This window comes from Quercus lobata, chromosome 6, assembly GCF_001633185.2.
Source record: "Quercus lobata isolate SW786 chromosome 6, ValleyOak3.0 Primary Assembly, whole genome shotgun sequence".
Classification (NCBI taxonomy): domain Eukaryota; kingdom Viridiplantae; phylum Streptophyta; class Magnoliopsida; order Fagales; family Fagaceae; genus Quercus; species Quercus lobata.
The window spans coordinates 47,868,131-47,891,175 of record NC_044909.1 but is presented as its reverse complement, the minus strand read 5'-3'; the positions used below and the strand labels follow the sequence as shown (position 1 = coordinate 47,891,175).

Genomic DNA, 23,045 nt, shown 5'->3' with positions numbered 1-23,045 from the left:
CACCCAAAACTCAGAAACTTTTCAAGAGAGAGACTTGTGGTGAGATCAACATGTTCTTCGTGGTTTTTATATCTCTTTTTCAGCCTGTCCTGGCCCGGTAGTTTCATCTCATCATGGTGGTTCTGGCTCTCTATAAGTGGTTACAAATTTTTTCGCCATTAATGAGTTGTGGCTCTCCATTTGGTGGTTTTGTGTCACCATTTGTGGGTTTTGTTGGTTTTTGCATTTGGGTGTGCTTTATTTATTTATTTATTTTTGCAGAAATCACGGTGGCCAGTGGTTATGGGTTCACAATAGAGAGAAAAGAAAGATAGAAGTTTTCCTCATTGCCTCCCTCAACCCTTTGGCTAACTCCTCGAATTTAAAAAAAAAAAAAAAAAAAAAAAAAAAAAAAAAAAAAAAAAAAAAAACCAGTTGCCTATAGCCACCCGACCCACCATTCGAAACTGTAGAAACTAGAAAATGATCAAAACCCAGTTGCCCAAATCGCATTTCAGAACGGCCCAAATTCTTAAACTCGGCTCCATGGCTAGATTTGCTAGAACTCAACGGGTGAGAGTAAGAGTGGCACGAAGAACAAGTACGAAACCCACTAATCTGAACTGGGTTTGTGGGAATTCGGGTGGAATGCGAAATGGGTCTGCGAGAAAACCCCATGAAACTGAAAGAGAGTAGGGATTTGCGGGTGAGTGATGCTGAAAAAGAGATATAAAAACCACAAAGAACACGTTGATCTCACCACAAGTCTCTCTCTTGAAAAGTTTCTGAGTTTTGGGTGTTTTGATTCGCGTTATGTTGTGTTTTGGTGTTAAGAGGTGTTTTTGTAACGGCTGGGCTTGAGGTGGGTTACGGAGATTGACGGAAACATACCACAGGTGGGTTAAGTGATACTTTTCAAACTACGGGTAGGCAAAGTGATTTTCGCCCTAACCACAGGTGGGTTATGTGTAATTATCCCAAAATAATATTACTTTGGTTATTTTTTTCATTTCTTTTATCTCACCGTCTTCTCTCTCAGTCACTCTCAAGCTCCCAAAGCTCTCATCTTTCATCTCAGTTTATCTCAAGCTTTCTCAAGCTCTCATCTCTCAGTTTACTGGCGCCTCAGCCCACGCCTTCCCAACCGTCGATCGCCTCACCCCACGCCGTCCCAGCCACTGTGGTTGTGGTTTTGTTTTGTTTTGTTTTTTTATTTTTTTTTATTTTTTTATTTTTTATTTTTTATCTATGTTGTGTTGTGGTTGCCGTGGTGGTTGTGGCCGGTGATGGTGGTGGGCTGATGGTATAGGTGTCGTCCCAGCCGCTGTGGTTGTGGTTTTGTTTTGTTATTTTTTTTTCTATGTTGTGTTGTGGTTGCCGTGGTGGTTGTGGTCGGTGATGGTGGTGGGCTGATGGTATAGGTGCCGTCCCAGCCACTGTGGTTGTGGTTTTGTTTTGTTATTTTTTTTTCTATGTTGTGTTGTGGTTGCCGTGGTGGTTGTGGCAGGTGATGGTGGTGGGCTGATGGTATAAGTGGTTGTGGACGGTGTTGTGGATTTTTTTTAGTTGTAGGATATATTATTTTATTGTAAAGGATATATTATTTTATTGTGGTGTTTATATTATTTTATTATATTGAAAACTAAAATAGATCCACTGCTATTGCATATTTATAAGTAAAATAGATAAAGTAATTTTTGATGGAGTTAAAAAGCTAAATTTTTAACTTCACTACCGTGGATGCTCTAACACCGATACTGTAACATGTATTTTAATAATGAGTGTTGCTAAAAATAGCCGGATAACTATTTCCCACCACTATTGCTAGTGCACTTAAACCTGTTTCTGCATAGAAAAGGAAACCTCGAAAAAAAGAAGGAAAAGAAAAAGCCTTCAAAAATCTCCACACTTGAAGCTGAAGAGATAAGAGAAGAAGAAACAAACTACATCTCTCCCACTTGAAGCTGATCATCCACGAGCTTAAACAAAACCAACAAACAAACAAATCACATGGAAGTCTAGATAAGGTGGTGGAACCACCTCTTCAGTTTGATTACCTCTTTCCCCATCCATACCTTGCTCAAAAGCTCACATATACCTCTTGGCTTTTTAGTTTTTTTTAAACCCATTTCCTACCTTACTCCAATAAACCAATTAAAACGAAAATAAACACACCAAAATGCCTTCAAAAATCTCCAACATCCAAAACCAAAAGTCACGTTTTTTTGCTCTTTCTTAGTTCTCCAATTTTCACAACTACTGCATGTCAACACTTTTGCCGCCATACTCTTTTCTTTCTTTTGTACTCCAAAAGATTGTTGTTTACTTCTACTCTTATTTTAATGGGTTTTGTTTTGTTTTGCCTTTGGACAAAAGTTTCAACTTTCAACAAAATATTAGTTAATGAGGTATCGAAAAAAGGTATACTTTGTGCTTGTTTACAAGGCTGAATTTGGTATTAATTGAGTGATAAGGAAGGAATTACTGAGATTCTTCCATGTGGGGGTGTTGGGGAGAGCTTGGAATTTGAATAATCTTTTCATTCTTTATTGGGTAGCCAATGGATACTATATTTTACCTTTCTTGAACCTTTTTGAAGGGGGGGGCCTGCATTCTTCATGGAACTCACTTTTAGCAAATGGGTATGTGCATTTCTACTGTGTTGTTGGCTCTACTTTTCTAAGGGATACTCAGGTAGGCTCAAATCGATTAAATTCAATTTCTTGGATCCTCTGATTGTTTCTTGAGAATTGAGACTGGTTTTCCTTATGTTGCATCTGTTGGTTCCTTAAGTGGAGGGATTACGTGGGGATTCTAAAGTTAAAGCAGTGAACTTGGGAGGGTGGCTGGTTGTGGAAGGTTGGATTAAGCCTTCACTGTTTGATGGCATTCCCAATGGAGACATGCTTGTGAGTTTCTTATCCAAGTTTTTTTTTTTTTGGGTTTATGAGTCTTGGTCCTCTTGGATATATTCTGGGTTCTTTATGGCTGATTTGGCTGACCCATTTCTGGGAATGGCAATGTAGGATGGAACAGAGGTACAATTTAAGTCAGTGACATTGCAGAAGTATGTGTCTGCAGAGAATGGAGGAGGTATGATTGTTACAGTTAGCAGAGATGTTGCATCTTCGTGGGAAAGCTTTAAGGTGAGATGCCCGATCACATTGTTTGGTGCATGTGATTTTCTATTGGCTCTGATATATATTGGTGTGTAAATTGTGATAAAACTGCTACTAATCCCAGAAGCTTCAGCTGTCTGGATAGGATGATTTAATCATTTAACTATTATTCTAACACTCCCCCTCAAGTGAGACACAGACTCTCCCAATTGTCCCAATGGTTTAAGTTGTCAAGAAATTGTGAATTTAATCATTTAACTAATATTCTAATGAATTGGTTTTTAGTCCTAATTAATTGAAGGAACTTTTTATGTTGATTTATTCAGTGAATTATCTATATTTTTTTTCTCCTTTTTCTTATAATTTTTCTTCTCCCTAACGTATCAATGCTAATTGTGTAAAATTTTCCTTTGTTTGAATTCCTTGAGTTCAATCTTTGTGTGAGACTTGAATATACTGTGAACTTGTTCAAAGCTGGACCTAATTGATATTTTAGATACAGAATCTAGGTAGGATAACTTATGCATAATAAGTTACTTTACCTGTCTATTTGCATGAAACATTACAAGGTGAGGAAAGTTTTAAAAATCACTGAAGTAAGACTGGGGGCTGCACATAGGCAATATTTGTCTTGACTTGGAAAGAAAAATAAATGACTTTGAAGATATAGATAATAGAACGAAAGTGAGACAAAATTTTAGTTAAAGGAATGAGGGAATGGAAGCCCGTGTCTCTGATTTTTCATCTGCAGCTTGCTAAACAAGAGTCATATACTTTATGAAGTGAGAATGAAGAGTTGTATTCTTGCTTTTGTGTTTAACAATCCAAAAATTTGGATGAGGCTTTTTGTTGATGGAATCATTTCTCAGATCAAAATGGGCAAAAAAACCTTATCCCAACTATCTCATTTGTTGTGGGGATGAAATTTTACTGGAACATATTTTCCTGCAGAGTGAATAGGACAAATTACCAAGAAGAAGAAAAATTAAGGTCAGATTTTCATGTTTTACAGTGATTAGTACTTTGAGTTGCTGGTGCTAACCCAAAACATAAAAAAGTTTACCTTTGCATGAACATTTGTTATTTAGAGATGTATGAATAGAATTGGGCTTTTCTAGGGTTTTATTTTCTCCCTTTATTTTTCTCTTTATTTTGGGGAATGGGAAGTAAAAATTTCATGGATAACTGCTCCCAGGAGTAACACAATAATGTGCCTGTTGAGAGATGTTGGAATAATAAAATTTTGAGGTCCCTACTAGTTGTATCAAGCAACTGTCATTACTAGTTCAGCTTCATTGAAATAATCTTATATTCATTTATCATTGCTTGGAGGCTAAAAAGTAATGTTTTGTCTTTTATGTATAACTGAATGAACATGACAGCCTCTTTTGATGTTCTGAACTAATTATCATAACCTCATTAATTAGTTTGTGGATTTCAATACGAGAAGTGCTCCTAATGAAGTTTTCTCTCTACTTTATCCTCCTACAGTTATGGAGAGTTTCAGAATCAGAATTTCAGTTTCGCACCTCCCAAGGCCAATTTCTAACATGTGATGGAGTAGGTTGCTCTATCTCTGCAACTGCAGAATCACCTTCCACGTCAGAAACATTTTTCATTGAAAGGAATAACAGTAGAGTTCACATCAAACTCAAGAGTGGGGCTTATTTGCAGGTATAATTTTTCATCCTCTTTGTGTGTTTAGGAAAAGATTCAAAAGTAACCACATTGTCTGCATTGCATTTGTAGCAAAAAATGATGTGCAGGCATGCTTGTTAGCTTGCAGTGTGAATGTTCCATTACCAATTGGAGCATAGTGTCAAACATCTTTAGCCATACCATATTTTTTTCCTCTGTGAATCAGTTTCCAAAATTTCTCATTTTGGGATCCGACAGTCATTTGGATTTGAGAATGATTTATCAACTGATAGGGAAGTTGTAAATAAATTCAAACCATTGATAACAATAAAATTGTGCAAAAGTTTCTGCTTAATTAATAAAAATATAAATCAGGGATAATGAGAATCAGAAATAATGCAATTATTTTTCACGATAGTCATATATTCATGAATCAACTCTATTTATATACTTTGGCGCACTTATTGAAGATTCAGAGGACTTTGTCTAGTTGTGCTCATAAAAAGTTTGAGATAATCCAGTGGTCAGAATTAGGCTTTAATTGGCTTGCAGCCATCAAATACTTTTAAACCATGTCATATGCACCACTGTGTCAAAACTAAACCTGCCGCATTTGAGATTATGTCATCGTGCAATTGCCTCTTCATAGGATGTTAAAAATTATTATTTATAGAAATGTGATAGCATATACTCCCTTTTTAGGCTACAATAGAAAATCAGCTCACCGGAGACTATCCAGGGACGCCAGGATGGGATGATAATGAAGCTACATTTGAGATGATGATTGTAGCAAATAACTTGCATGGAGATTACCAGCTTGCAAACGGATATGGACACAATGATGCCAAAAAGGTTCTTCAGGTAACTCCATATCTTCTGCAACACCTATTTGTTTCTTTTCTTACAAATCTTTTCAACCAGTATACCAGGTGGAAAGGCACCCTCTATATTAATTTATCTGGGTATTCTCATAAACTTAGGTATTCTGCAAAGATGTCAAGATCCAAAAGGTAGAGATTAAAATTAAAAAAGCCGGGGTATTTAGCACTGGTTTATTTTCACGCACAGTATATTTTTATTTTTTTTTCTATTTGACTAATTTAATGAGAACTAATGAATAGTGGTGGTAAAGGGGTGAGATAAAATTTAACAGCTTAAATATTCATAGTAGCATTTCCTGACACTACAACAGCATTTTGGATTGGTAAGTATTACTGAAAGTAAAATGCATAAGAAAGACTTCTTTTAGTAAATGTTTAGCAATCAAATCTTTTTGTGTTAGCCATGTGTTTATCACCAAATCTTTGTCTGCACTTATCTAGCAAATGAGCATGGCCATGTGATGTCTTTAGAATGCTTTAGTTAGTATTCTTATTTTACTTTGGACAGGTATGAAAATGATTTTATATATCCATGAGCCATATAAAGCCCCTTGAGAACAATCTCTTGGTTTTAATTTATTATAAGACTGAAATATTTTCTAGATGAGAGTTATACATTCTTTCAAGCCAATGAGCTAGCTAGCATCTCCTCCCCTTGCAAGTGTTAGGTGGAAGGTGAGGTTGTGGGTTAGAGACCCACTGGGTGCGTGCATGAATTACCAATAAAAAAATATAGTTAAATATTCCTCCAGTGTTATCTTCTTCTTGTCTTATTAGTTTATCAACCTTTTGAAACTGCAGAGACATAGAAACACTTTTATCACTACCGAAGATTTCCATTTTTTGTATAGACATGGAATAAATACTGTGAGGATCCCAGTTGGCTGGTGGATTGCTTCTGATCCTAATCCTCCTGCTCCATTTATTGGAGGTACTCTGGAAGCTCTGGATAATGCATTCTCATGGGCACAGTAGGTCTTGCTTTCACCTTATTCTGTTCTGATTGGTGACACTTCGGAACTTAGCATTTCCTTCTGATATTGTACCTGAAAATTTTTGGTGCAGAGCCTATAACATTAAGTGCATAATCGACCTTCATGCAGCTCCTGGCTCCCAAAATGGGATGGAACATAGTGCTAGTCGAGATGGTTTTACAGGCTGGCCTTCTCCAGATTACATCTCTCAAACATTGGATGTTATAGATTTTCTAGCTTCCAGGTACATTCTGCAGTCTGCACAAGTTATTCGATTGTTAAGATATAGTCATTGTTCGGAGTTATCCGCTTGTTCTTTTAAATATCTATTAAAAGTGTCAGATTTTTTATGGTTAGTGTTGAGCATTAAAACCTTACATACTTTTATTGAAATGTTATTTTATCTAGGAATCATATTAGTTTTATGGGGATGATTAGTTGATGGGGTTGAAATGAGTCAACTTTAGATCCATTGCAATTCTGCATGTTTGTTTCCCATCCTTTTTTTTTTTTTTTTTGGGGGGGGGGGGGGGGGCGGGGAGGGGGGGAATCAATTACTTAAGAGGGATTCATCACCATAATAATGTTTTAAAAAATAGAACCAGGTTTGTATATTGAAATCAGAAAAGGGAATTCTATCAATAAAATTCTTGAAACAATAGAGTATGATAATCAACAGAACTCCATTTAGTCATATCATTGGCATATAATGAAGAAGAACATAAAGAATTTATTTTGGTGAACTGATAGCAAACAAAGCATTTTACTAATTGTGGCATTAAAGTATCATCTTCATTCGACTAGAAGATTCACCCAGGTTTTTGCTGCTCTTGGAGGAAACTCTCCCACTTACAACATACTTCATATATTTCTGACTAGCACTTATGGCTACTACGCTTTCATGGAAGCCATCATTGAAGGCTTCACAAAGCATGGTGCATTTGTTTCCCTTATATACCATCTTTTCTTTGCCTCCCTGCTGCTCTCTTTCAAACCCATTCACACACACACACACTGAGAGAGTTGTGAGGTATTATTCTGTAATATGATTTGTTGAACGATGGTAAAAATTCCAGTTGAAGAATCTCTGTTTTTCACCTTGTAATTTTAAGATACTTTAAGGATAGTTCAGCCCCTCTGAAATTTACCATAAAATATGGCTTCTTTCATTTGCAGGTATGCAAAACATCCAGCATTACTAGGAATTGAGCTCTTAAATGAACCATCAGCAGCCACAGTTCCATTGGATACTTTAGTTTCATATTACAAACAAGGCTACCAAATTGTTCGAAAGTACTCATCAACGGCTTATGTAATAATTTGCCAAAGAATTGGCAATGCAGATCCCTTGGAACTTTATCAGGCTAACATAGGCTCTCACAACATAGTGGTGGATTTGCATTTCTACAATCTCTTTGACCCTTTCTATGTTAATATGAGTGCTGCGGATAATATACAATTCATATACAAGAGCAGGGAAGACCAATTACGGGCCCTCAACAGCACAAATGGTCCACTTGTTTTTATTGGTAAGTCAAAAGTCTGCGTTCTGTCTTTTATTAAGCACTACTCTACTCAGAGGTCCTACACATCAAATTTTGAATTCAGATATCAACATATCAATTTCAAAATGAACCTTTTCTTTCTTAATATGTAGGTCAAAACAAACTAAAATTAAATTGAAATTTTTTGTGCATAGAGAGGACAACTATTGTTTCTTTGTCTTTCTTAGTATTCTGAATTTGAAACCCTAGTTTCCCTAGTTTCTTCTGACACAAATACTATTGTTTCTTAGTATTTTGAAAGTGGATTGATTTCAGGGGAATGGGTGAATGAATGGAATGTGACGAGTGGGTCTCAGACAGATTACCAAGAGTTTGGGAAGGCCCAGTTAGAGGTTTATGATTCAGCTTCCTTTGGATGGGCATATTGGACACTAAAAAATGACAGAAAGCACTGGGATTTTGAATGGAACATAAGGAACAATTATCTCCAACTAGGTAAATACTCTTGGCTCGTCTGGTTTCTGTCTTGCATGCACAAAATGCATAAAATGCACAAATCTTGGTAGTGAATCTAAGTTCCTTAATTACTTCTTACATTTGCTGTTACAAGCAAGTCAATTTTTTGGTATCGTATGAAGTCTATATATTTGTGCAGGTGATTCACCCAACAAGAAAATTTTCAACAGTTTAATGTTGCTTGGGTTGACATGTGCCTGGTTCTGCATGCATTCTTTATTGTGAAGTCACAACTAAGTTGCATCATGACCTACCGTTGAAGAGGAAGATTTTACCATGCGGCATTTCTTTGATTTTTGGCTTCTCAACCATCGCATTCGTGTTCTCTTACAAAATTGCAAAGTGCAATAATATTGCTATAGCAGAAAGAATCTACAGAATTTGTAGATGATACTGTAAAAACTTCAAGGCTATATGTTTTACACTCAATAATATTCAGAGGAAAATTTTCTTCCTAATCTCGCTTTCCTAGTAGCCTTTTGTGCAAATGCACTTTCTCATGTCAATTCATTCTGTTATCTAAAGCCATCTTTTGTAAACAAAAATGTAAAGTCTCTTGACCACCTGACCAACTGAAAAGTATCCTACAAAAAGAACAACCAGAAATCCAAAATATGATAAAGGCAGATAAACGAATCCCATGACTTCCCCAATTGGTGTGTAAAGAATTGCAATGCCAATGGCCGAAATCACAACAGTTGAACAGATCACAGGCCATGAGGCAACCTCCTGAATGAAGGGAATTTTCTCTGTCCGGATCAAGTGGATAATTAAAGTTTGCATAAGAAGCCCTTCGAGAAACCAAGCAGAATGAAAGAATTTATTGTCTGCTAGAGTGGTAGCATCGTAATAGAAACAAAGGAACACGAGAGTGGCTACATCACAAATAGTACACACGGGCCCGTTCCATAATATGAACAAAGGTAAGCCTTTCTTGGACCATCTTTGTGGGGTTTTCACATAATCTTCTTCCATCTTGTCCCACGGGATAGCAATTTGACCCACACTATACAAAAAGTTTTGCGTAAGAAGCTGTTTTGCAGTCAGTGGCTCATACTGAAGGACCAGGGTTGCTATTAGGAGTGAAATAACACTTCCTACATTAGCAATAACTGACATTTTTAAGTACTTCATAGTATTCCCAAAAGTAAGCCGACCCTGCTCAACTCCGGCAACAAGGACGTTGAGGTCTTTCTCTAGTAAGATAATGTCAGCAAAGTCTTTTGCAACTGATACTCCTGAGTCAACTGATATACCTACATTGGCAGCATCCAATGCCAGGGAGTCATTTACACCATCTCCTAAAAACCCAACAACATGCTTGCCAACCGTCTGCAATGACTGTACTACTCGGAGTTTCTGAGTTGGAGTAAGCCTAGCTAGTACCGTTGCTCGTTTAACAGTCTCATGGAAGGTATCCTGGCTGAGTAGCTCAAGCTCGGGTCCAGTAGTTACATGGGTTGTTTTGATGCCTACTTCCTTGCAAACCCTTATCGCAAGGGAGAGTGAATCACCTGTTAATACCTTTGCTTTCACCCCCTTCTCAGCCAACAGCCACAAAGCTTGCTTTGCTGTGTCCTTGGGTGGGTCAAAGAATGTTACAAGGCCGAGGAACACCATGTCTGATTCAAAAGCCTCATCATTGGCCATGCTTCCTTTACTGTTTTGCTGCAACATAAGAAATAGAACTATGAGTAAATACTTTTTAAGCTGACTCAATTCTTCTGTATTGGTTATCATTCTCACTCTCCCACAGTTCGCAGAATGACAAGAAACACTAATTACAAATATGATTCGCTAGAACTCTTAACACACTATGTTATAAATGGGAAAGGATCAAATCATAGGGGGTTTTTATGAGGAGTTCCTGTATACTCATGCATACACATTACACACAACTGTGCAAATGTACCGAAGGAATTTTGTACTTGAAGCTCCCTGAAATAAAGGAAGATCTTTTATACCTTTTACTTCTGCTAGAAATAATATGAAGAAATTTGCTTGGGCTGCATCAACTAGGTAGTTAGTAACTATTGAACTTGAACACCCCTATTATATGTGACTTCGTAGTTCAGATGTACCTTGGAACTGTAATTAGTTCAAACTCAGCTGAGCTGATTGCTATGAAACCATGTTTTCTGACCACAGTGTATTAGTTTTGGTTAAAACCAAGTCCAAGGACTTTCAATTTCAGAAACTCAAATAGGAACAAATTAGTATTTGGTAGTTCGTTTAGTGTGCCCCTTATTTTCTTTTACCAGTAATATGACGTCACATCAGGCAATAAAGGAAAAGGAATGTTTTGAATGTATAAAGCAAGCAGAAGCTATAAGATTTTTCAAACTCTGTTGGATAGAATTAAATATTTTAGAACACAGGAGAGATCCTGACGCACCAGTTTCAGCCTCTTTATTGCTACTCCTATAGTCCTTAATCCCTCATTGCTTACTTCTTCTGCCATACTTAGAATCCTCTGATAGTCTTCTGAGGATAAAGTTGAAATTGCACCACTGTCAACATGCTCAATGAAAGAACAAACTTTCATTACTTCTTCCAGTGCACCTTTTGTAACCATGAATCGTTTGAGGAATTGATGGTTTCTATCTTCTGCATATGACTGTGTTTCCAAAATAACAGAAACTCTTCTTCTTATGAAATCAAATGGGATCTCATCTATCTTGCTCCACTTGGATGGCTGGAACCTGTACCCATTTGTATATACATATGCCAAAATTGCATCATCCAGAGGATACTTCTGGTCAGTCTTGAAGTAGGAGTTAAGGAATGCAAACCGTAGAACCTTTTCTTTGGGTAAACCCTGGCAGTCAAGATGATTAACCATGATTGCACGGTTCATGGTAAGTGTACCTGTCTTATCAATGCACAAGACATCCCTGAACAAAAAGAGGAAATGAATGAAAAACGGGACATAAAATGTTGTAATCTCAAAATGAAAATGTTGATGAATTAGCAATTACAAAATGGATGATAGGAACCAGGTTAAGACTCAAAAGGGTATCTCCTTTGCCTAGTTTAGCATCTAACTGTAAATATGATTCATTTTCAAGTTCATGGAAATGGCTTGACACCTGGCTTGGTCAGACTTAGTTCATGTTGTACTGGAACAGTATGTCCTCCTCCATCAAATTGTTTGGATAGACCTATTAATATGATAAAATGAGTTAGTAGCACTTTTCTTTAATAGAATGTGAACTAGGGTTATTGAAAATTTAGTTCAGTATTGACAACATAAAACCCGAGACAATCACTACAACCCAGTCAAATTCTAACATTCTTTTCTCTAATAATTAACATACGGTTCCACCATCCAATAATTTACTTAATAACCGAAAACATCAAATGGTACTGCTTTTGTACACTTGATCTTGTTAGAAGTATTGGTTAAATGATTAAATTTACTATATCCCAATAGTTTAAGCTTTTGGGACAATCGGTAATTTAACGGATCTACTAACCATGACATATCATGGTGAGATTTAAAGGAACTTGAATACTTGATCAATCATATATAAGACAAATGCATTCTTTTCCTGTGAATTTCTGATCCTTTTTCCAGTTTGGAATGAAGTGGGGAGGGACGGGTGCTAATTAGGGTATTCTAAGATGCAGAAAATGGTTTCTGATATTCAGGGTCAACACGACTCTGCATTAAGTTCGAGATTTTTATAGATATATCATATATGTGTTTATGTACATTTTTATATAAACTGCAGCAAGTTCAAGAATTGTATAGATAAACATGTTTATGTACTTCTGTATTGAAACTATCTTCCAGTAAATTGTCAAGTAAATTTAAACTTACATCGATCCCATGTCTCGAATGGCAATTATGCTTTTGACTATACATCTATCTCTGGCCATGGAAAGTGCTCCCTTAGCAAGACTTGTGTTAACAATGAGGGGAAGCATTTGAGGAGTCAGTGCACTTGCAACTGATATTCCAAAAAGAACACTTCCGCTCAAAGAACGGGATGTAAAGTAATCAGTTAAGACTATGATTGTGACTACTACAAGCATAACAGCAATAAGCACATAAGATATGCGGCGGACACCATTCTCGAAGTCATCCGGTGGTTTTTTCTTCCCTATGGCTGAAAACATGGTGCTCATGTAAGTCTTGGATCCAGTAGAAACTACTAGACCGGTTCCACTGCCTGATACCACATTTGTTCCCTGAAATATTTTATTAGAACCAATATTATACTCTCAGTAATTTAAACATAATAACCAATACGCAACCAATTATAAAAGAGCCCTGATGAGAAGACAGACTTATCAAAAAAATGTGAAGGACAACAAAAGAGATAAAAATACTACCTGATCTACCCCCTACGACCTAAGCCCAGGTCCAACAGCGAAATCTTTTATATTTCAATCCCATTTGTCATTGGGTCCTCCAAAATTTATGATTTTGGGTTCTTGGGTTCATTAACATTTTAGAAGGTCTTGCTTTAAAATCAACTTCTTTATTGTATCAAAGTAAACTGTCCTATGTATGACTCTGATTTTTTCAGTAATGATGATGTTCTTAAAAGTGAACGGATGAAGCCCTAGGTTCATTTACCAGTTGACACTTCAAAATAAAGAAGTTCAGATATGGTTAGCCCTAAAACAATGATAATTTAGAAGCACAGAAATAATCATCAGCTTCAGTTATTTATGCAGTGGTCTTTCTAGATGTTATGCTTGGAAACATGATTAAGAAAAACAATGTACATGCTGCTGAATGATGTTACGTATCTAGTTTATGTAAACATAGTATTTAATAATGTTTTTAACATAAAAGTGTTAGGCAGAGAGAGAGAGAGAGAGAGAGAGAGAGAAGAAGAAGAAGAAGAAGAAGAAGAAGAAGAAGAAGAAGAAAGAAAAGGATAAATAGTAAAGACTCTGTAAAACATGATATAAATTCTGGTACGTTTGGATTGAGGGGGAGTAGAGTAGATTTAGCCAAAAATTAGCTTATTTTTAGTCAACTTTACTCTACTCCCCTTCACTCCCCCTCCTTCCCTCCTCCAGCCAAATGGGCCAGAAAAGTTGGGACATCCAGACTATATAAAAAAAATGGCATTTTAAAAATTCAAGATGAGACCTCTCTTAAACATTCTGATCAAGGTTTTTATTTTATTTTATTCTATTCATCAATGCAATATCTTGTAATCCTAGTGTTGGAAAGACAATCATACCAGAGTTCTCCTATAGCCATAAAATTGAAACAGATCTGCTTCTCATAAACACCATGTGAAGTAAAAAATTTACCAAGTATGATTAGTAGCTTTTGACTGCTATTGATGTAATATGGGTTCAAGTAAAGTAGGCAGAAAAGCCCATGTCCTGAACTCAACTTGTATTTGAGTATGGGGGTATAAAACTATAAATTCTGTTGTCATTTAAGACTGCTTGAAAAAATCCTGTTTTTCCACGATGCCATAATTATGTTTGAATATTTTTTTTCATACATTCGAAGTAATTATATCATGTCTAATTTAATTACGTAAAATTAATGAGAGAATAAGGAAAAGATCAAAAAATGATCTTTTTTATTTTTTTAAGGGAAATCCCAGGAAACTCTGTTATTGTGTGTGTGTGTGGTGTAGAACAATCACAGGAATAAGTATACCCACCATGAAGCAAATATTCCTTAAATCTAGTAAAGGAGTGCTCTGATCTTCTCTGATGTCAGCCGTTTTTTCTGTTGTCATGGACTCCCCTGTGAGTGAGGACTGACTGTTCAAGAAGCAGGATGTGATCATGTGATTTAAAATTGGCTGTAGAAAAAAAATGAAGAAATGGAATGAAAGAACTCAGAAATCCTCATCTACAGAAAGGATAAAGTTTTCCAGGTAGCATACCTTACAACAAGGTGTTTTGAAGATAACAGCCTCACATCTCCAGGAAAAAGGTCCCCAGGTTCAAAAATGACAATATCACCAGTAACAACATCCCTTTGATCAATTTGAACAATTAATTCAGTCTGAACAACTCTTCCTGCACATCTTTGAACTTTGACTGGACATCTTACTAATTCTGAAAGTCTCATAGCTGCTTTTGAACTGCTATATTCCTGAAAGGCAAATGGAAAGTTAGTAAAGACCACATTTTAGAAATGGAAATTTATGGCACCAATCAACTCAACAAAGTAAAGAGATACCTGGTAGAATCGAAGGGAGACACTAATAAAAACCAACACAAGCATGATGCATCCATTTGGATTGTCACTGGTTATGTATGAAAGCACAGACAAAACAATAAGAATGATATTAAAAGGATGAAAAAAGGCATTCCAAAGAAGTTGCCACCAATTTGGAAAAGAGTGATCAAGAGGAACATTTGGGCCATTTTCCTTCAATCTTCTCTCAGCTTCGGTGAAGCTCAGGCCTGCACAAAAGCAAAAGGAAGACTAAGATATTTCATTGTATCATTTAATGCAATAAATTTTGTAGAATAATAGGATCAAATTTGACAATTTAGGTGAAGTGAAAAGGGAAAAGATTAAAAAAAAAACACCTTCCATTAAAAAATAAGAAAAAGATTTGTGTAGAAATCCCCATCCTCTTTGCCTTGACATGGGTAAGTCTTACAGAAATTTTTGGTAGATAATGCCGTACATGAATGCAGATGTTAATAATACAAAGAAATTTTGCTTGTTTACCGATCTTTCCCGTTTGCTTGGAGAAAGTATTACAATGACTTTTCTATTCCCATCATCATTTAAGATCATATCAGTGTGAGAACTTCAAATTCTACTTCAAGTAATATATATAGGCTTAGTTAATAAGTGCCTTGAGGATGCAAGTTAAGGTGCATTTAATACTCTGTCATGTGGAGAAGATTGATCATTTAATGTTACATTGCCATGTAGTTAAAGAGTTGCGGAATATTGTATTTTCCTTACATGGGGTTCATTGGGTGATACCATGTTCTGTTAAGCCTACGGTGATTTGGAATATGATCTCTCATTGCATTGTGTGCTATTTGACAGGAGAAGAATGCTCAAACTTTTGAAGGAACTAAGAAAATCAATTTATGATTTGAAGCTATTTTTCCTACGGATGTTGCTAGAGTGCACTAATGCTTCGGGTGTTATTACTTTTAATTCATTGGCTGAGTTGTTAGATAGTTGTACTTTATTTGCACTATAGTTTTGATGTTTTTGTTGGATCCTTAGTACCGGTCTGTGTGCTTTGGTTCCCTTTATTGATTTCTAAAAAAAAAAAAAAATACTAGGACCAAGTAAGTTGTGGCAAACTATATGTGACAACTATAAGTGGTTACAACTCACCATATGGATAAGTTGTGGCAAACTATAAGTAGTGGAGTAAATATAGTAGGTACAATTCCACAACTTACAACTCACCACATGGATAAATCGTGACAAAGTTATGATGAAAGTTGCAATTCTAGTATTACTTATTTATTTTTTCAATGAAGTTTTATATTAATAAAAAAAGGATTTTCTCGAGAATTGAAAAAGTGATGACAGCTTTTTCAATTCCCGAGAAAATATTTCTAAAAATAGAAAGTTTAATGTGTGCCTTAAGGGCATATATTAACCGGACCCATAAAAAAAAGGTGCATTTAATACTCCATAAAATGATTTTTTTTTACATAAATAATAATAATAATAAAGTCAAACTATGCACAAATATCAAGAAAGCATACCCAACCATAATGAATTTGTAAACAAACCAATTAATTATTGACAAATGTATTTTTTCATTTCGAAAAGTATGCATTACAACTTTTAATTGAATATTTATAATTTCTTAACTTGTGCTCTTAGGGTACTTGTTAACAAAACTTACATATATATTTTTTAAATTTTTATTTACATCTCACATTTCATATATTTAAAGGAAATTGTAGTGGCAGTGAGTTTGAGATTTCTCATGACTTATTGAAAATTGAAATTTAGGGATGTTTTTGCTGATCCAGTCCTTCGTATAAATTGCTTTAATTTTGAAGATAATGTTATCTGAAAAAAAATCTTGGTGCATTTGCAATATAGTCTTATAACCAGCATTATAACTTCTGCTTTCGGTATAGTAGTTAAAACCATCTAACTTCAGTATTATAACTTCTGCTTTCAGTATAGCATTATAACTAAAGCCATCCAATTTTAATCAATGTAGTTAAAACCAGTGCATCTAGACACAAAACCAATTGGTGACAGGTTCAAACCTTAATCATATTTTGCGATTGTCACCCTGCACACTCTACTTCAAAATTGAGAGAGATAATTAGGCAAAGGACAATCCTGAACTAGACCGAGAGTAGGAAAATACCATGACTATAATAAGTATTTGAAGATAATGAGTCTAGCATTACCTTTCTTGCAGAAGAAGTAAAAAAAGTGTGACCTCCAATAGTATAGAATGTTAGAAAAGAATTCATGTGGCCAAACCAAACTAATCTGTTGAAAATACATAGCCAATCCCAAAAATTTGAGACTAAGGTTTGGTTGTTGTTCCTTGCATTCTAGACCAACAAGATTATGTGCAAAACTTGACAAGCCCTAGAACCAGGCAGAAAAATCCACACTAAACACCAACCTATTGATGACTTCTACTAGATGTGGCTATTCAATTTTTGCAATTGTGCACAAACCTTTCAGTATACTATTGATGGTATAGAAGGTAATTGCAATATGTTAGCCACAACACAAACTAAAATTTCCCTTTTTTTTTTTTTTTTTTTGAGAATGACAAACTAAAATTTCCAGTAGACTCCTAATCACATTTCCCTACATATGGTATTTGAAACTATATGCCTACAGTTTATTCATCCTCCTAGCCCACAGGGAACACCGCATAATACCAATTTATTTAAGTACGTTCTTGACATATTTGAACAAGTAGTGGGGATCATCAAGTACACTAGAAAAGCGGTCACGCAAGAGATGGAGCCATTTTTTTCGTGAGCAAGTAATGCAAAGGGTATTTCATAAAGGACAAATATGATATGAAATGTTACTCTCAGGGTCGTTAGCAGGGAAGTAGCTAATCATGGACATTGCCCCCCATTTATTTTTTATTTTTTTTATTTGGGTTAAAATTATACTACAATAACAAGCTTAGAAAAATTAACCCAACAACAAAAATTATCAATAGCAAAGCTAGAAAAAATTAAGTTCAATAAACCAATTTTACTCCAAACAAACAACTCAGCCGTTAAAAAATTTTAAACAAAATTATTTTACACTTACCCAACAGCAAACTCACGCATCAAAGATACACGCCAAGTTCCATTTTTATAAATATTTGCATTGATATGTTTTAAGAAATAGTGATTTTGTGTCTTTATCTTTGTTAATAACTTAATACTAAGTCTGCATTTGGCATGAATTATTTTTGTCAACTTATTTTATTATTCAGCTTATTTTTGATACTATTTATAGGTCTCACTGCATTTTTTTGTACTATTTATGTGTCTCACAGTACTATTTCAGTTAACTTTTACCTTTAATTACAGTATTTTCAACAGAAAATTTTTAATTTCAACAAAATAAACAAATCCCAAACATAACCTAAATGAAAATTTATTTCAAATTTCTTAGTAGTTTTTTTTTTTAACCTTCTGACGCCTAACTCCAAGTCTAGCACCAGCCTAGTTGATAGTCAAAGTCAGATGAATTTGTAAAAAGGTAATTCTCAAATTTGAAGTCGGATGAATTTCTAGAAATGGTACAATTTTATATATATATATATTTTTTTTTTGAAAGAGAGTTTCAACTTATGGCGTCCGCTCCTGATAATAGGTCTTTATTATCAGACCAAGACACCAATCAGTTTTGGTGTAGGTGGGGATTGAACCCCAGATCTCTTATACAACCATCAGAAACTTTACCAGTTGAGCTAACTGGAATCCACGTATAATTCCATATTTGACTTGAAGGCTTCCAATTACTTTTACAACGGTCTTATTATATATTATAAATTTATAGCTAAATTACAGATTTAGCCTCAAATTATTAAGCAAATTTCAATTTGGTCCCTCAGATTATAAATTGTGTTAATTTAGTCCACTCAACTTTAATTGTGTCAATTCTAAAGCTTAATCTTTGAGAATGGGACTCAACAACACTCACACGTGCACCCACAAAAAAGAAAAAGAAAAAAAAAAGTACCATACAAAGTTCAAACAAGAAATTCAAGAATTCTAGGGAAAATTAAAGAGAAATATCAAATACTTTTTTTGGCATTGTATTTACCGTGCCGACAATTTTTTTTTTTTTTGGTAAAACTTAGAAGACCTGTCTAAAAAAAAAAAAAAAAAAAAGGATATGAAGCCAAGAACAACCGGGCATAGTTGCCCGTGTGGTACCCGGTACATTATGTGTCCTCTAACTGAGGGTTTCGATCCCCGCAACAACAAATTATCCAGAAAAAAAAAAAAATAAATAAAAAGACAAGATTCTCACCTCTTTCGGTGGATCGAACATACTCGAAAACCAAGTCCTTATCCGACTGGGCCAAGGCGTATAACCAAGAGTACACCTTCTCTTCCGCCTCTGTCCTTGACCCACCATCAATTTTATCTACAAAATTTCAAAGAGACATAAGCACAAGCACATGGCAAACAAAAACCATAGTCCCAAAAAACACCTTAAAACAGAAACCCCAGAAAAATCACTTACTTCCAGACATAAGGCGGCGTAGAAACCCGAAAACAGAACCGGGGAATCCATCATTGGGTGCATCGGATTTGTCGTCGACAAGGTTTTGGCGAGTTGGGTCAGAAGAAGAAGGAAGTATTTGGTGGCTGTTTGAGATGAAAATGGTGGTGAGTTTGGGGCGTCCCATAAGAGCTATGTGTTGTTGGTCTATGGGATATGGAATATGACATACATGAAAAAAAGTAAACCTAGAAGATAATAAAAATGACGATGTTGATAAGACAACCGAAGCATTTTGTTGAGGTTAAGGAGGTTTGAAGAGAAGGTATAGAGAGAGAGAGAGAGAGAGAGTCAAATTTTAGTTTAAGAAAAAATTGGTGTTTTTTTTTATAGTTGAGAGTTTGTTTCTCTCTCTCTCTAAAGATACTTTTATTTTATGTGTTTCTAAACTCTACAACTGCCTACTAGCTTCAACTACCAGACTTCATATGACTGTTTGGTGTAGTTTTTTGTTGCAGACTGAAAGAACCAAAAACCTAAATGGCGGTTAGAGACTGTTTACTGTTAGTGCATCGTGCGTACCTCTCTGGCTCTCTCATCCGGTTTATCCTGCCGGGTTTAGAATAGCTCTTTTCTTATGTTTGTTTTTAAGTTTGAACTTTGAACTTTTGAATCCAAACCGGGTCCACTGTGATTGTGATTGGGATTGTGATTGTTAAATGAATTTGTTTATGAGTTTTAATTTGATCTTTAGAATTTGTTGGGCAACATCTAAACATCCACACCTAACTTAGTGGTTATGGTTTTATTATTTATAACTTTATCGGAATTAGCATAATTGTTTTTAGTCTTCCAAACAAGAGAGGAAAAGTAAACACCTTGACTTGCAAAGTTGCAAAACAATAATAGGATGTTATTTTAGAGCAATTGTTTTAGTGCAATTGTTATTACCTTATTTTAATAAAGTTTTAATAAAAATTTTATAGTAAATATGAAAAATTATCAAAAAAAAGTTAATTATTTTTTTTGTTGTGAAATGTTATGTTTACAATATTTTTACAACAAATCAGAGGTAATAAATTATTATTGATTCTAATTTGAATTTACGACTTAAATTATTTTTTGTCCACCCATAATAACCCACCACTTAAAATTTGTTGTGAAAATATTGTGAATATATCTTTTTTTTTTCTAATAAAAAGTTTTCAAAAATAGTTCTTAAATTAGGACATCCCTTAATTTTATACTGTAAACAAAGGAGTACATTTGATTGTCTTATTAGCCTTTTAAGATATCCATTGGCCAAGCTATTAGGACCCTAGTAAGATTAAGATTAAGGTCATGTTAGAATTGAACCACGTGAAGAGTATATAGGTCGTTCAGGCATTGGTTCCTAAAAGGTAGACATTATTATTCTGATAAAATAAAAAATAAAAAAGTTGTTATTATTATTATTATTATTATTATTATTATTATTATTATATACATGCTCATGAAGGGTATTTTGACTACCAAATATGTTTGTTCGATGATGATATATCTTCAATAATCTTGATGTGATTAATTATCACTTAAATTTTATAGTGTTTTTATATGGGCAATGTAAAAAAGCAAAAAGCCAAAAAAAAAAAAAGGGTAAATTTTACTAACTACCCTTAAGGTTTAGACAAATACCAAGGAGGTCTAGAAGATTACAAAATTGACCATTTCAATCCTTAAGTCCAAACGGACTCTAATGCCATTATTTATTTTTAGTTTCTCTCTCTTGGAAAATTATTAGGTATTCTCGGAGTACCATAAATGCATACTCCCTCCTCTCACATGAATAGTGGGTCTCACTAATTAAATTCATGGTGTGATCTACCATTTATATAAAATGAGAGAGTACACATTTATGGTACTCCGGGAGTATACAATAATTTCCCCTCTCGCTCACCCTCACACGGTCCTTCTTTCTTCTCACCTTTTCTTCTCATCACTCTCTGACTCCCTCACCCTTCTTTCACTCTTAAACCGCTCTTTGACACTCACATTCCTTTCTTCTCTCTATCATGGTCTTTGCAATGGTGTGGTGGTGTGGGTAAGTAGTTTTGGTGAGTTTCGGTGTGGATCGGTGTTGGTGGGTTTCAGTGTGGATCAGTGTTGGTTCTTGTGGTCTTTGAGCGGTAACGTCGTGCTATGACTTAGCAGTGGTTCATGAGTTTTGGTGTGGGTTGGCGATAGAGGTTTGTGATTTTGGTTTGGATCGATTGTGGGTTGGCGGTGGTGGTTTGTGATTTTGGTTTGGATCGGTGGTGAGTCAGCGGTGGAGGTATGTGGATTTTGGTTTGGATTGGCGAGGTGGGTTTGCTTTGGTTTGAGCAAAGGTTTTGTGGGTCGTGATGAGTGGTGGCCGATGGTTGCAAAATCCCAATTTGGCAGAGCTTGCTGTCATGGGTATGGGTTTTAAAAAAAAATTGTTGATTTGGGTTTGTTTGGGTTTGGGCAGTGAATAATATGATGTTGGATAGTTGGAACTATTTGGGTTTGAGGAGGATGAGTGGGTAGTGATAGGTGGTGCCGTAGTGGACGGCAGTAGCTGGGTTGATCTCTGTTATGGGTCTTGGTTTTGTTTTGAAATGTTTTTGATCTGGGTATGTTTGAGGTTTGATGTTGGATGGTTGTTTGTTTGGGTTGATCTGTGTTTGATTATCTTGTTGGTCCTTTGTTGAGTTTGAAACCTTATGGCTAGCTTGAGCTTGACACAAAGAGAGAGAGTTTCTGGCGTGAAGAAGAGAGAGCAAGGAGAAAGGGATGAAAGGACTGAGGTTAACGGTGTTAGAGTTCGTTTGGACTTAAGGACTGAAATGGTCATTTTTGTAATCTTCTGGGCCTCCTTGGTATTTGTCCAAACCTCAGGGGTAATTAGTGTAATTAGTGAAATTTAGCAAAAAAAAAAAAAAAAAACGTAGATGTTATTTGTCCGTTTAACTTTGTTAGAGATATATATTAGACATATTAGCTCAATGCAATAGGCCCAAGCCCATTCCTGCTTGTACTAGTAGTCTAGGGTTGGTTGCCTATATATACTCATGTTAGGGTTCATTGTAACACAGGTTATTGTATTACACTCTTATACAATAAAGATGTAACCCTTAAGGGATTCTTTCGTGGATGTAGGTCGACAAGGCTGAACCATATAATCCTCGTGTTCTTGATGATCCTATTCTATGCTTCTCCTTCCGCATCCATTCTAGCATACACGACATGGTATAACACTTCACTTCACGTTGCTAATATTAATATATTTATATTTAACATGGTATCAGAGCCAGGTTTCGTTCTTGGCATCAAACAAACATCTCTAGCAAGCAAAGAAGATTCTCACGTGCACACCACCATCAGAAGTCACATATGCTTGTCTGCTGGATCTAGACTCCATGGCTCACTACTGTGTCCAGATCCTCAATCCTAAGCAATCAGTGCCTCTCCCTATCAGATCTGTGCACATCAAGCCTTCGCCTGATGAAACCAACAAGACAGAAGTGCTCCACAGCATATCATAAACAAAACCTAGGCACCCGACCTCCAACGATAGTCGCACACGCCACCACGCGCGAACAATGGCTCCTGGAACTCTCACACGCGCCGCCGAAGGTTCTTGACTCCCAGCTTGGATCTCAGCCACACGCGCCGCCAAGACGGCCTTATCATCCACTGATCTACTTGGCCTGAGAATCTGGTGATCATATGAACTCACACGCGCCGCCCGGGTATCTGTCTTGCCACCACACGCCAGTAACGCCGTCACGCGCCTTCCA

At 35.8% G+C, this 23,045-nt stretch overlaps 2 protein-coding genes across 3 annotated transcripts; one reads left to right on the top strand and one right to left on the bottom strand.

Annotated features, from left to right (window-relative positions):
- The first annotated feature begins 1,798 nt into the window (after positions 1-1,798).
- On the top strand, positions 1,799-9,191 carry LOC115949650 (probable glucan 1,3-beta-glucosidase A). Of its 2 annotated transcripts, XM_031066938.1 has the most exons (11): positions 1,799-2,400; positions 2,579-2,673; positions 2,773-2,888; positions 3,006-3,125; positions 4,590-4,772; positions 5,439-5,597; positions 6,419-6,588; positions 6,683-6,835; positions 7,768-8,120; positions 8,412-8,591; positions 8,752-9,191. In XM_031066938.1, the coding sequence occupies exons 2-11, from the start codon at positions 2,598-2,600 to the stop codon at positions 8,835-8,837; spliced, it is 1,596 nt and encodes a 531-aa protein (XP_030922798.1). In that variant the 5' UTR covers positions 1,799-2,400; positions 2,579-2,597; the 3' UTR covers positions 8,838-9,191. The 2 variants fall into 2 exon arrangements, with proteins under 2 accessions (XP_030922798.1, XP_030922797.1); XM_031066937.1 differs by having other exon boundaries at positions 1,799-2,673.
- LOC115949648 (magnesium-transporting ATPase, P-type 1-like) lies at positions 8,972-19,648 on the bottom strand. Its single transcript, XM_031066936.1, has 8 exons — positions 19,267-19,648; positions 19,051-19,167; positions 14,782-15,008; positions 14,483-14,694; positions 14,255-14,357; positions 12,436-12,806; positions 11,008-11,506; positions 8,972-10,280 (listed from the first exon to the last, which is right to left on the bottom strand). The coding sequence occupies exons 1-8, from the start codon at positions 19,430-19,432 to the stop codon at positions 9,132-9,134; spliced, it is 2,844 nt and encodes a 947-aa protein (XP_030922796.1). The 5' UTR covers positions 19,433-19,648; the 3' UTR covers positions 8,972-9,131.
- Between the last annotated feature and the right edge of the window lie 3,397 nt (positions 19,649-23,045).